The 15,267-nt window shown below is 44.9% G+C and overlaps 1 protein-coding gene across 6 annotated transcripts in view; it reads left to right on the top strand.

The window, feature by feature from the left end:
- The window catches only part of HLCS (holocarboxylase synthetase), a 239,467-nt gene that overhangs the window by 89,726 nt on the left and 134,474 nt on the right, over positions 1–15,267 (top strand). For all 6 annotated transcript variants that reach the window (XR_010154417.1, XM_009423375.4, XM_009423270.5 and 3 more), the window contains one exon: positions 3,576–3,847. Coding sequence is in view for 5 of the 6 variants with exons in the window: in XM_009423375.4 (XP_009421650.2) it covers positions 3,576–3,847 (272 nt within the window). In the remaining variant the exon portion in view is untranslated. The remainder of the gene's footprint in view (positions 1–3,575; positions 3,848–15,267) is intronic.

Here is a 15,267-nt window from a genome sequence, read left to right as displayed (position 1 = left end):
CAGTAGTCTCACTCCTAGCTCATTTAGGTGACTTTATAACTAGTTTCTCTGCTTGTTTGTTCCCCTTCAGGCTCTTCTCAACACAGGAGTCAGAGTGGGGTGATCCTGCTCCAACAGAGGTAGGACATCCCACGCCCTTCCCCAGAACCTTCTGGGGCTCCCTGTTGCTCCTCGAGTGAAAGCCCCGTCCTTACTGTGGCCTTTGAGGCCCTCCGCGATGTGGACGGTGGCTCTCACCACCCCCTCTGCCTCTCTGGCCCCGGCACTCCACCTTCTGCCCAGGCTCACTCTGCTCAAATGCTGTGCCCTGATCAGGCTCTTTCCCCGCTCCGGGAGCCTCTGCACTTGCTGGAATCCCTTTATAAATAAATATAAAAACATAGTTCTGTGGATTTTGTCCCAGCATCCTCCTTCACTTGCTCCAGGCCTTTCCTTAAGCGTTGCCTTCTTAGCAGGTCCTCCATCTGTCTGGTCTGAAGTGGCCTCCCTCTCTTCTGTGCTTTCTTGTCCCTCCTTTGTACGTGTTACTCTCTAACATTCTGTGTATTGTGTTTACTGTTTTTTAACTTTGTTTTTTTTTGTTGTTTTTTGTTTTTTGTTTTTTTTCGAGACTGAGTCTCACTCTATCACCCAGTCTGGAGTGCAGTGGCGCAATCTTGGCTCACTGCAACCTCTGCCTCCTGGGTTCAAGTGATTCTTGTGCCTCAGCCTCCCAAGTAGCCGGGATTACAGGCACCCACCACGATGCATGGCTAATTTTTTGTATTTTTAGTAGAGATGGAGTTTTGTCATGTTGGCCAGGCTGGTCTCAAACTCCTGACCTCGAGTGATCCGCCTTCCTTAGCCTCTCAAAGTGCTGGGATTACAGGCCTGAGCCACTGCGCCCGGCCTTTTTTAACTTTCTGACTCCCACATTATAGCATTAACCCTCCAAAGACAGGAATTTTGACCCCTTTGATCATTGCTCCGTCCTCAGAGCCTGTGAGACTGCCTGCCATATGGGAGATATCCCGTAACATTTGTTGAATGGATGACAGAGGGAATGGGTTGCCAGTGTATGGTCAATTGAATTCATTATTATTATTATTTGAGATGCAGTTTTGCTCTGTCTGCAGGCTGGAGTGTGATGGCGTGATCTCGGCTCACTGCAACCTCCGCCACCTGGGTTCAAGAGATTTTCCTGCCTCAGCCTCCTGAGTAGCTGGGATTATAGGTGCATGCCACCATGCCCAGTTAATTTTTGTATTTTTATTAGAGACGGGGTCTCACCATGTTGCCCAGGTTAGTCTTGAACTCCTGGCCTCAAGTGATCCACCCTCTTCAGCCTCCCAAAGTGTTGGGATTACAGGCGTGAACCACTGTGCCCGGCCTGAATTTATTATTTTTAAATAGCTTATGTTTATTTCACCACTTTTTTTTACTCTTAATTATGACAGTTCTCAAACATGGAAAAGAATAGAGAGAATACTGTAACACATACCCCAAATACCCATCATCTAGATTTAATAATTATCAACATAATTGAATAATTATCAACATTTTGCCTTACTTTATGTATTTTGGGGGTAAATTTTACAGATATCATGACGTATATACATTTCTAAAAATTAAGGACTTTTCCTATGTCACCACAGTACTTCCTTTTTTTCTTGAGACAGGGTTTGGTTCTGTCACTCAGGCTGGAGTGCAGTGGCGCCATCTTGGCTCACTGCAGCCTCTGCTTCTTGGGCTCAAGCAATCTTTCCGCCGCTGCCACCTGAGTATCTGGGACTACAGTTGCACGCCACCATGCCCGGCTAATTTTTGTATTTTTAGGAGAGACAGGCTTTCACCATGTTGCCCAGGCTGGTCTCAGACTCTTGAGCTCAAGCAATTCGCCTGCCTCAGCCTCCCAAAGTGCTGGGATTACAGGTGTGAGCCACTGCGCCTGGCCCCCACAGTACCCTTGTCACACCTATTAAAACTGACAGTAATTCCAGTTTGCTGTCTAATGCATACTGTTCACATTCAGATTTCCTAATTGTCCTTTCCAGCTAGTTTGTTCAAGTTGGGATCCAATAAAGAACCACCCATTGTGTTTCATTATGTCTTTTAAGCCCCTTCTAATCTAGACGGGGTCTCCCTCTCCACCTCTGTGTCCCCACCCCATCTCCACCGTGACATTGACTAGTTGAAGATTCCAGCCCGGCTGTTCTGTAAAATGTTTTATCCCCTGGATTTCTTCTGAATGCTTTCTTTTCTTGTCTTTTTTTTTTTTTTTGAGATGGAGTTTCACTCTTTGTTGCCAGGCTGGAGTGCAGTGGAGTGATCTTGGCTCACTGCAGCCTCTGCCTCCCAGGTTCAAGCGATTCTCCTGTCTCAGCCTCCTGAGTAGCTGGGATTACAGGCACCCGCCACCATGCCTGGCAAGTTTTTGTATTTTTAGTAGAGACGGAGTTTCACCATGTTGGTCAGGCTGGTCTTGAACTACTGACCTGAGGTGATCTGCCCGCCTGGGCCTCCCAAAGTGCTGGGATTACAGGTGTGAACCACTGCGCGCGGCCCTGAATGCTTTCTTCTGAAGTCATTTGACTCGTTCTCTTCTCCTCTGTATTATCTGCAAACTAGATGTGAGTTTTAAAGGTTGATCAATTGAAATTAGTTGAATTAAGTTTCATCTCTGAAGCCACTACTCTGTAGCCACAGGGAGCTTTGGGATGTAAAGGGCCTGGTGTTTGCAGGAGGATGGCCTAAGAGCCTGGATCTGTGTTTACTGAGATCTTAGTAAGTTTTGTACAGGCCTCTTGAGATGATGACTTCCCTCAGCCCTCAGTTCTTGATAAACCACCCTGGAGGAAGGCCTCTGGGACCTCTAAGGTCTGGCGTGGGGGAACCTCCTCCAGCCTTGTGGTTTTGGGGATAGAGTAGAGAGCTCTGTGCCTGGATTGGACAACGTCTCTTCTAGGTTTTGCCTTCCTTCTCCTCCTTGTACCTCCATTTGGGGCAAACAGAAAGCAGCTTTGGGGTACCCCACTTTCCCTTTGTGAAGATTAGTGTCTTCTTTGTTGGTGATCAACTTGCCTTGTCTTTACAAGAGGAAGCGGAGATTCTCTAAGATGTGAGGCTGAGACCGAGTGTTCTTGTATTTGAGTGCTTTGTGTTCTGTGACTTCTTTCACCCAGGGTTTTCTGTTGTTGTTTTTGCAAATAGGATAATGAATTTCTCTGTGGGGCAAAAAGATAAAAGTTTTCTGTAAAATGAACGGAGGACTGGAGAACTACTTATGAACTCTGGACTGGAGGGGAATCTTGAAAATCATGAGAGAATGTAAGATGTAAGATAGGAAGTATAATCATGAACTGAACTGATTTTCTTGGATCCTGGTTTCTGAAGAGCTTATTTTATAGTATAAGTATACTAAGTATATGATTATCATATTGTCTAATCGTTTAGATGTATGGAATATGTTAATCTAGCTTTTCTTGGTCATGAATTAGGAAGTACTCATATTACCAAAATGGCATTATAAGGAAAAGCTACCATGATCTAATGTAATGCCAAATTACGACCATCTCATTTCTTTCTTTATGACACAGGAAATCAGGGATCCTCTTATGCAGTGGCTTGGGAAACATGTGGACTCCGAGGGAGAAATAAAATCCGGCCAGCTCTCTCTTAGATTTGTTTCATCCTACGTGTCTGAAGTAGAAATAACCCCATCTTGTATACCTGTGGTGACCAACATGGAGGCCTTCTCATCAGAACATTTCAACTTAGAGATCTATCGCCAAAATCTGCAGACCAAGCAGTTGGGGAAAGTAATTTTGTTTGCCGAAGTGACCCCCACAACGATGCGTCTCCTGGATGGGTAAGGTGTGAGCAGGTCTGCATCTGCTCAGAGGAGTCCTGTTCCATTGATCATCCTCTCTTACCAGTAGACGGGGAGGGGATAGAGTTGTAGAGGAATACGTTTGACCAGACCTATTAGCAAGGTGGAAGTACTCTTGTCCTAGAAGAGTTAAATCATGGGAAAGGAAATTGAAGTTCTTTGATCACAGGTTTGTTTTTTATGGGAATGGAAGGTGGTTGTGCTTTGTGTCTTGCTTCTTTGAATCAGGCCCTCAGAATGTTCTTTGATAAACGAGTATTATGAAAAAAGATGTTTAACCGGTGGCATTATTGCTCAGGTTATCATTCTTCTTTTGTGCAGTTACAATCAGTGTTAGACATTTAATACAGGATGTTTTTCAGGGGCATTTGAATAGGAAGTTTGAATGACACCTAAGCTGTGTAAATTGAAAAAGGTCAGAGCTTTGTATTTTGAAAAGTGTTTTTGGTACATTGCTATCCAATACATTTATTCATTGATGGATTGATTGAGATAGGATCTTGCTCTGTCACCCAGGCTGGAGTCCAGTGATACAATCACAGCTCACTGCAGCCTCGACCTTCTGAGCTCAAGGGTTGCTCCTGCCTCAGCCTCCCAAGTAGCTGGGACTATAGGCACACGCCACTACGCCCAGCTAAGTTTTGTATTTTTAGTAGAGACAGGGTTTCGCCATGTTGCCCAGGCTGGCCTCGAACTCCTGGGTTCAAGTGATCCTTCTGACTCAGCCTCCCAGAGTGCTGGGATTTTAGGCGTGAGCCACCCATTCCCAACCCCCATACCTTTTTTAAGCAGTTGATAACCCCATTTGGATATTAGAAATTTACTCTTACTGCAGGTTTTCCTTTTGATTCCTTCTGTTACATAGACTCTGATTAAAGATTAAAAAATAGAAAACAAATGAAAGGAATTTTTTAAAACTCCCCAATAGTACTAATACTATTTTAGTTTAAAAAATTGGATTATAGAGGGAGGGAATAACAAATTGGGTTATAGAGGGAGGGAATAACAAAAGTGCCTTCCCTCAATGTGGTGTTAAAATTTAAGGCGTGAAATATTCCAAAAATAACTGGATTCATAGTTTCTAGGCATTTCACTCATGGGACCACATGATTAGACAGATGTATAATTCAATGTATGGGAATATTTTGGCCTTTTTCTTGATAATAGTTTCTGGAATTTAATGCTATATGGATATAAAATGATGAGCCAACTTTAGCATTTTCTTGACTGTCACACTTAGAGTCATCAGAATGGCAGTGTTAGTATATGCGTTGTATTAGAGGAGGCATTGGCAGAGTTGTTTGGGCGGATTATCAGAGCAATGGGGGCAGACTGGGAGGGGAACTGTGAGCCGTGTTCATTAATAATTGTTGTGTACTGAGTTAATTTGTGATGTCATAGGTACTTTTATTTTTCAGCGTTTCTTAACTCTCCTGTTTCCACCCCACCCCTGACATCCATTGATTCCCAGTAGAAAAGGAAAAAGCCTGTTCTTTTAGATGGAACAGTCATCACTTGCTTGTTGCAAACTCTGTAATAATCCTTTGTTACTCAAGCGAAGACTTTATTATATCGAAGGGGTAACTCGCGATAGTTACATTTTCTGAATAAAAAAATGAGACAAGTTATTGAACAAAAGATTTGGGGAGGTGAAGTTCAGATAGAAAAATACGGGTACTTCCAGGCCATTTTTGTTGTTTCTGTGGAGAATACTGAAGAATATTTCGTGTCATTGCCATCTGGGAACCTTGGAAGTGTGGTCCTGGAGCTCGTGGCCAGGGCAGCGTGTCACCAAGAGGGCAGCGCGTCACCAAGAGGGCAGCGTGTCACCAAGAGGGCAGCACACGCCCTGAGAGTGCGGACAGGCTGAGGCTCCCGCACATCCGCAGAGGGCTGGGCTTCACCACACGCTGTCCAGCCTGTGTTTTTGGGTGAAAAAAGAACCTGTATAAATATATTGCCTTAATATTCTTGGATATCAGGAAGTTCACTTTTGATATTAAACTTAAAAAAAAAAAAACCTCTGCCTTAGGAAACTTGGGTCTGTAAAAGTGTTTGACAGACATTGAAGCTGAGCTTGCCAACACTAGAGGTGGAACCTCCCATAGGGTTAAGAGTTTTTACTTTTACAAAGGGGAAAAATATTTTGGCCTTTCTGAGGGTGTTTAGGAATCTTTGTTTCTCTTCTTGTTTGGTTTGATTATTAATTATGAATCCCTTGCTTGGTGCAGAGCTGATACTGAATGAATGGTTGTTGGCGGCCTTAGCTTACCAGATGCCCTGCATCCGCTGTTCCCAGGGTTCCTTCCTAACACTACGAAGTGAGGTTACTCACAGAAACCTACTGAGTCAGTGAACCTGGGAAGAAATTCCTGGCACGGGGAGGCAGTTGCCTTTTTAAGGAGAAGACATTTGAAGAGGTCTTCTTGGTGTCAGAGGGACCACGAGATAGATGGATGCGCAAAGTACATGGCCTGTTACGTTCTAAGAATAAGACTAAAATATTTCTAAAACTATGTTTGATCCTACGTGAGTGTATCAGTTCATTCTCGCATTGCTATAAAGAACTGAGACTGGGTAGTTTACAAAGAAAAGAGGTTTAATTGGCTCACAGTTCTGCAGGCTGTACAGGAAGCATGGCTGGGGAGGCCGCAGGAAACTTACAATCATTGCAGAAGGTGAAGGGGAAGCAGGCACGTCCTACATGATGGGAGCAGGAGGAAGAGAGCAAAGGGGGTGGTGTCACACACTTTTAAACAACCAGATCTCATGAGAACTCACTATCATGAGAACAGCAAGGGGAATATCCACCCCTACGATCAAATCACCTCCCACCAGGCCCTCCTCCAACACTGATTACAATTCGACATGAGATTTGGGCAGGAACACAAATCCAAACCATGTTAACGAGCTATACTTATGGAAACATAGTCTATTTGTGATAGTAATAATAGGTAATGTGTACTGGCAGCTGTTCTCTTCCAGTTGCTGCTTTTGTGTGCTTTAAACAAATCCACGAATCTCATACGTTATTTTTTAGTGCAGGGATCCCCGACCCCCGGGCTGTGGTCTGCAGCCTGTTAGGAACGGGGCGGCACAGCAGTAGGTGAGTGGTGCAAGTGAGCATTACTGGCTGAGCCCCGCCCCCTGTCAGATCAGCGGCAGCATTAGATTCTCATAGGAGCTCAAACCCTATTGTGAACTGTGCATGTGAGGGATCTAAATTGTGTGCTCCTTATGAGAATCTGACTAATGCCTTGTGATCTGAGGTGGAGCAGTTTCATCCCGAAACCCCCTGTCCATGGACAAACTGTCTTCCACAAAACCGGACCCTGGTGCCAAAAAGGTTGGGGACCGTTGTTTTAGTGCTTTGGAGTTGTTACTGGAGCAGTGTCAAACACTAGTATTATACCAGTGTGTAGAATTCTAGGTAACAGAATTTACTGTGTGTGGAATTGTTCCTGTTTCTGAATATTTATAAAAAATGTTGGATATGGCCAGGCGCGGTAGCTCACACCTGTAATCCCAGCATTTTGGGAGGCCGAGGTGGGTGGATCACTTGAGGTCAGGAGTTCGAGACCAGCCTGACCAACATAGTGAAACCCTGTCTCTACTAAAAATACAAAAATTAGCCAGGCAGTTGTGGTGCGCTCCTGTAATCCCAGCTACTCAGGAGGCTGAGGCAGGAGAATTGCTTGAACTTTGGAGGCAGAGGTTGCAGTGAGCCAAGATCGCGCCATTGCACTCTAGCCTGGGTGACCGAACAAGACTCCCATCTCAAAAAAAAGTGGGATACTTTTTTTGTGGCTCATGCCTGTAATTGCAGCACTTTGGGAGGCTGAGGCAGGAGAATTGCTTAAGCCCTGGAGGTTGAGACCAGCCTGGGCAACATGATGAGACTATCACTTTGATGAAACTATTGGATAGAACAAGAAGAATTTTCAGAACTATGGACTGGGTTCTCTCAATGCTTATTTCTCTCTTCGTCTGTGTGTATCATTTCTTCAGCAATTGAGCAGCTCTTTTCTAATGGGCTGAAGTAGGAGTGAAATTTATGTTAGATATAGATCTTGATCATATGATTTACAAAATCTCTTTTTCTCCGTCTACCCTTCCCCATCATGGAACCTGCACCAGCTGAAAATTGGGAGTTGTATTCCTAAGGAAGACGGGGAAGGACACAGTGGGGAACAGCCAGCAGTTTCTGCTGAGGTCCCAGATATCCACATGCATTTGTCTTTCCCTCCATAGAAAACTCTCACCTCTTCCTCAAGGAAGATGGCCCTGGTATGACATTCATTTCCTTCCACTTGATCAGATTCAGGATCTCTGGATGATGTGCCGTTTTCTCTTTTAGGGCCGGATGTACCTGTTGAGGTCTTGCGATCTGTTAGCTGAAACAGACGAGCTCTCTGCCCCCAGCACACCATGTGCCACACTGCTGTAGTAGAAATCACGACCATCAAGTCTCCCTGCACCCCCTGCACTGGCAGCCACTATGTTTCCTTGTCACTGTCTGGCAACCCGCGTTCTGCCCTCCGGGAACTCTCTTGCCTGGGATCTTTTGGAGTCATGGCTTTGCCTTCTGAAAGGGTCTTCTCTGCACCACATCGGAGATGGATGCTGGAGAGGATGGGCTTCCAACACCCGCTTCCTGGGAGGATTTGGGGTCTGGGTGTTGTTTTGAGGACTGAATAGTCACAGCTTTTTATAGGCCAGCCTTAAGGTTTCTGTAGAGATACAAGTCTCTCAGGACTTTAGTAGCCCTCTAGTCTGTTTGCTTCTGATTGGTTCCATGTGAGTAACCATCAAGATCTTGTCTAGACAGTTTTTCAGCCTAAAAACTCTGGTCTTCTAAAGGCCTCAGTGCTCTGCCATTCCTTTCCCTCCCAATTTAATAGCAACTCCCTTGGGCCAAATGAAACCATGGGCTTGGGTGGAAGGCCAGGCCCTTAATCATATCTTTGGCACAAGGCTTCTGGGCTCTATGTGGTAAAGCATCTGTCTTATCTCCTGCTGGGGCTGCAGGGACAGCCCCATAGGCTCACTTAGATTGCTGGTTGCTGACACAGAGCTCCTTTCTAATCAAATCTGTATTCTTTCCCACTTTCTTGAGACTAGTTAGCTTTAGTTGGAGATCATTTCTCTTGATTGAACCTTGCTGAGAGTGTCAAGGACTGGCAAGCACTGACATTTTGAATTTTCAGAGCTGTTTCCTGTAAGGATACAGCTTCTAACAGACACCAGGTCTACCTCCCAACATATAGAAGGTCAGGACTCGATCAAAGGTTTTGCTGCGGCAGTCAGCAGTCGAGAACCTGTGAGACCTGTGTCTTTTCCAGTGATCCCCTGCCCATCTCCTCCATATCAGGCTGCATTTTTAGGCCTTGTTTCTGGGGCATACATAAAATCTGAGACCCAGCACCCCCGATTCAGGTACCGGTTCCTAGGTCAATTAAGATTAGGTTTCACTGTGTGCAACAGATATCCGAAAATAGAAGTGGCTTGAACAGGGTGGAAGTTTACTTTTCTCTCCTGCAAATGAGATAGGCTGAGATGGGAAGTCCAGCATTGGTGCGCTGGCTCACGTGTCAAGGACCCAGCTGAGTTGCTCGGCCACCTTCAGCACATGTCCAGGATGGTGATCCCAGTGTTTATGTTCTTACTTGAGCCAGTAAGTGGGAGGAAGGGGTAAAGAAGCTACATCCCTATTCTTCAAGGGACAGAAGTTGCACATGGCCTTTTTGTTTATGTATTATGAACAGGACCTAGTCACGTGACCTACAAACAAGGCTGGGAAATAAATGTGGTCTTTATAGTAGGCAACCATGGATCTAACTGGAAACCAGGCTTCTATCACTAAGGAGGAAAGGAGGGTAGACATTGGTAGACATTGGAAGACAATTAGAATTCTGCCTCAGGCATGTACTTTCAGTTTTTCAGACTACCAAGAAAAATACTTGGAGGCCCTGAAAGTAGTATACCTTCTGATAGTGCCAGGGTCTACCAGATTTAGGATCACAGGTGAAGATAATTATTTGACTTATAACACTGCTTTTGTTTCAGTGCTTACTCAAGGTAATTAGAGGAATTCTTTTTAGGTGTTTACACATCTAGGAGGATTTGGAGATTTCTGACAGATTTTTGAGGGCGTGGTATTTTTTGAGGGCTGGTATTTCAGTACCAGCTGAGCTACCATGGTACTGGTATAGAGAGCTTTCTTTTGATCTCTCTGGGCACGTGAGTGGCTTGTCTTAGAGCATGAACCCCCCACCGCCTTCACCTTGTGTCTCCACCCCACAAATTTGGAAGTGTGTTTGTGATTGAATAGAGGGGAGAGCACTCTGGGGAGAGGAAGTAGCACAGGGCAATGTGGGTGCCGCTTGCTGATGACTGAGTCCCCTCCATCCCCAGAGTAAAAACTCAAAACCCCGTTAGTGATGCGCTTTCCCCAGGAATCTGACTTGGCTGTGCCACCCAACTCATTTGCTTAGAAAACGTGATTTCATCCTTTATCCTGGGCTCCAGTCATTTTCTCTGACATGTCTTCCCGACCATGAATTGCTTTTCCACACTATTGTCAGGGTAACACCTTCTGGATGCCATGTGTATTAGTCTGTTTCCACATTGCTATAAAGTACTGCCCAAGACTGGGTAATTTACAAAGGAAAGAGGTTTAACTGACTCACAGTTCAGCACGGCTGGGGAGGCCTCAGGAGACTTACAATCGTGGCGGAAGGTGAAGGGAAGCAAGGCACCTTCTTCACAAGGCGGCAGGCAGGAGAATGAACACAGGAGGAACTACCAAACACTTACAAAACCATCAGATCTCATGAGAACTCACCATCACAAGGACAGCATGGGAGAAACAACCCCCATGATCCGATTACCTCCACCCAGTCTCTCCCTTGGCACCTGGGGATTATGGGGATTACAGGGATTATAATTCAAGATGAGATTTGTGTGGGGACACAGGGCATAACCATATCACCATGCTGTGTGTATTGCCAGTTTTGTTTCACGCCAGAGACCTTTATTTTTCTGTGCTATTTCCTGGTAGGTTTCCCTGTGAGCAGTTAGCTCAGCCAGTTAAGTAGAGTCCCAGGGACATGGGTCCAGTCTGTGTCTGTGTCTGTGTCTGGGACAGTGAACTTCTCTGTGTTCCAGGCTCACATCCCACAGCTACAGCTCAGGAATCCCTTTGCAAAATGTGAGCTATTGGTGGTGATGGGGTCTAGGGAAGTGGGTGTGGACCGGCCACTGCAAATCCATTGTCACTGCAGGAAAAGCCCCTCCCAGAGTTCAGTCTGCCTTGACGTAGTGGGCGTGTGGCACATTCCATTTAATCTCCTGATAAATGATAGTCGACCCTCTGGAGACAGCATGAGGCTAGACTGTGAAACATAGGAGCTTGGGGTAACTGAGTCATTGTGCTATTTTTGGAATCATCTTTTATTTGGCCAATAGCGTCTTTTTTGATTGACTTATACCAAGTCTCCATCAGAGAGTGAAATGACGTGAAACCGCAGTGTGTAGTGAGTAGATGGGCATAACCTTGCTTACGCCAATTTCCTTCGTATACTTGTGCATCCTGAATAAGCTGTCCAAGGTTGGACGTTTTGTATTTGTAAAGAATATTTTAGATTTTCTTATTAAATAAGCTGATTTCTCATTTGTCACCGTTTGTGTCCCTTGATGTTTCAGGCTTAGATTTGACTTCTTTGCCTCATGGGATAAGCAGTTCTGGAGCAACTCCTGTATGCCAGGCACCGTGTTAGGCACTGGAGAGGTGTCCTGGCGGCTCAGGCAGCGTCCATGCCTGACGGTGCGTTTGCAGAAGGAGATCCTAGTGCATGTGCCAGTTTGTAAAGTTGTGTACACCGTTCTTGGTCTGATCATTGGGGCTTTGGGCAGAAAGGAGGTGGGCACAGTGATATAGGAGAGATGTGTGGTGTTTTGTTTTTGTTTTTGCAGTTACTGTGTGTTGGGCCATGTTTCTGATGCTGTAGAGCTCGTAATCTAGTAGGGAAAATGCTGGAACCAAGACTTTGTCATTCACTAGCTCTGTGACCTTGACAGTCTCTCCTCCCTGAGCCTTACTGTCTTCAGCTGTGAGATCAGGGGCGTTGGAACACTAGATGCTCTCCAGGCACCTTCAGCTCACCTCCTTTGACCTGGTGATGCGCCCACACCAGAGCCTCCACCAACCAGCCTTTTATCTCTCAGTGACTTCTGGCGCTTTTAGGTTGCTGAGCTAGTTTTGTGAATCAGCCTCATGTGAGTTGAGGAAATGTTGTGTGGGAGACAGTTGACTTTCTACAAATGAAGGAGAAGAAAAGGAAACACAATCCCATAAAATATATATATATATATATATATATATTTTTTTTTTTTTAAATGGGAAGGGGGCAGGATCGCATTGGGGAGAATAGCTGCAGTCATTTAAGAAAGATAGTATTTCGATTTCAGAGTTTGGGACCAACTCCAGCTTTTCAGCTTTGTGCACACCTACCTAGTCAGTCCCAAACATCTTTTCCCCCTTTTCTTCCCTTCTGGGTCTGTGCTGCTAACTGACTCAACTCTGCACCCTCCTTCCCTGAAGTCGAGGCCCGAGAGGACAGAAATTGGGCTGGAACTAATTTAATGGCTGAGTGACCTCACAGTAGAGAAACAGCCGGATCCTAATAGGGGTCTTTGTCTACATTTCCACCCTGGCTGGTAGCATGCCAGTCAAGAGTCAAGCTGGAGACACAGGTGGAAGCGATTAGACCTGTCATAAAGTTTGAAAAATTGATTCTGGAGGCGAAGTGAATAGATTGAGCTTGACAGTGTTGTCCTAAAGATTCTAAGGGAAAATTCTGTAGTTTAATTTGAAATCCCTTGATTATTCATTAGCTTTCCAGATGGCTTTTGTTGATGTTTTACATATTAATGCCTGTATTGTGTTATTGGTGTACTCTTAATGTGCACATAGGTAATGAGCAAAGAATAAATACATTGGTAAGTGTCCCAAATTAATGGGATATTAGTGTAATTGCGAAATAAAGGGTTTTAAAGAAGTTGATTGCTTGGGATAATTAGCACGAATTTTTTTATGTGTCAGTTTGGTACTTTAAAAGTGAAAATTATTGGAGAATTTTAAGAAACCTTCATTTTAATGTTTACTTCTAAAATTTAAAATTTAACTTTGGCCTTTGACTTTGGCAACGGTTGTGACTGAAGGGTTATTCTGGAAAGTTCTCCATCAAATTTTTTTTGTTGTTCCAATTCAAAACCTGAATAAGTTAACCTTTCACATGCCAAGCTCCTGAAGTTGAATTATTCTGTGGCCTGGTATTTTTCAGAGAAGCTTCTACATTAATTTTTAGTGTTCTTGGTTGTTTATTTTCATATTTTGTAACCGATTTTTCAAGTATGGTAGAGTTACTTTGATGTTTACCGTTTTGTGATAGTGATAATGTGTTCTATTTAGGTGACATTTTCATTAGAACTGAGCCGTCCCAGTGTCCTCTCAGCGTTGATGTTGATGTCTTCATCATTTCGGGGTGCAGTAACAAAGTAGCATCCACTGAATGGCCTATAAACAACAGAAATTTGTTTCTCACCGTTCTGGAGGCTGGAAGTCTGAGATCAAGGTGCTACCTGGCTTGGTCAAATTATCTTCTAGATTGTAGACTGCTGAGTTTTTTTTTTTTTTTTTTGAGACAGAATCTCGCTCTGTGGCCCAGGCTGGAGTGCAGTGGCAGGATCTTGGCTCACTGCAACCTCTGTCTCCGGGGATCAAGCAATTATCCTGCCCCAGCCTCCTGCGCAGCTGGGATTACAGGCATGTGCCACCACACCCAGCTAATTTTTTTTGTATTTTTAGTAGAGACAGGGTTTCATCATGTTGGCCAGGCTGGTCTCGAACCCCTGACCTCAAATGATCCTCCTGCCTCGGCCTTTCAAAGTGCTGGGATTACAGGCATGAGCCACCAGACCCTGCTGACTGCTGACTTCTTGTATCCGCACATGGCAGAAAGAGGGTGAGAGAGCTCTCAACGGTCCTCAGATAGAAGGGCACTAATCCCATTAGTGAGGGCTCCACCCTCATGACTTAATCACCTGCGAAAGTGATTACCATCACATTGGGGGCTGGGATTTCAACACATGAATTTTGACAGAGGGTTGGGGAGGGAACACAAACATTCAGTCCATTGCAGTTGAATATCATTTTACTATTGGACAACTTGAAGCATCCCAAATTTGACTGCACAGAACAGCAGGAGTGAATGTCACCTGGAGTGGAGCGAACATGGCCTCCTTCAGGGTAGCGCAAGCTGCCCAGCCATGGCAGGGATTCTGCGGAAGCTCTTTCAAACCCATAGCACCCATCTTTTTTTTTTTTTTTTTTTTGAGATGGAGTCTCGCTCTGTTGCTCAGGCTGGAGTGCGGTGGTGCGATATCAGCTCACTGCAAGCTCTGCCTTCCAGGTTCATGCCATTCTCCTGCCTCAGCCTCCCAAGTAGCTGAGACTACAGACACCTGCTACCACGCCTGGCTAATTTTTTTTTGTATTTTTAGTAGAGACGGGGTTTCACCATGTTCACCAGGATGGTCTCGATTTCCTGACCTCGTGATCCGCCCGTCTCGGCCTCCCAAAGTGCTGGGATTACAGGCCTGAGCCACCGTGCCTGGCCAACAGCACCTATCTTTTGAATGTTCTCAATGGTGGCAGTCTTCATCTTTTGAGGGTATATGAGACTTTTAGGAAAAAAAAAAAGTAGATAACATGGTAGAAGAGCTGGGGTAGAAAGTATTTGCAGAAATTGCATATCAGCCCGTGGTTCATTCATTTTACATTACTTAGATCTTGGAATGGGGTCCTGCTGGCCCTGGTTTGGAATCCCAGTTTATTAGACGAGTAAACTTGGGAAAATCAGTAACCTTTTATACCTCTATTTCCTTATCTGTGTCATGTAGCTGGTAATAGTCTACTTAAAAATAAAAAGTTTAATTACTTAACTACTTTCTCTGGCACACCAGCTGTGTGCAAGATCCTGTGTGAGGCTCTGGGACCCATGGGGAATAGAGAAGATGTGGGGCCCTCCTTCAGGGTGCCTCACTGGATAGGGTGAGGATGCGCCGAGATAATATGTCAGCAGACTCTTAGTACATAGCTAATATTTATGGAACTCTCATTATTATTTAAACTTTGCATGCAATTCTTTTTAGCCTTTATAACGCATCCTTCAGCAGCAGTGCTGTGGACGTCCATGAAACAGATTGGTGTGGTCTGTGTTCAGGACTGTGATATGTGTATCTTTTTTTTTTTTTTTTGGAGACAGGATCTCGCTCTGTCACCCAGGCTGGAGTACAGTGGTCTGATCATGGCTGACTGCAGTCTCAACCTCCTGGGC

The sequence above is a fragment of the Pan troglodytes genome, chromosome 22 (assembly GCF_028858775.2).
Source record: "Pan troglodytes isolate AG18354 chromosome 22, NHGRI_mPanTro3-v2.0_pri, whole genome shotgun sequence".
Lineage (NCBI taxonomy): Eukaryota > Metazoa > Chordata > Mammalia > Primates > Hominidae > Pan > Pan troglodytes.
Note: the sequence above shows the minus strand (reverse complement) of the source record. Positions and strands in the feature narration are given on the sequence as shown.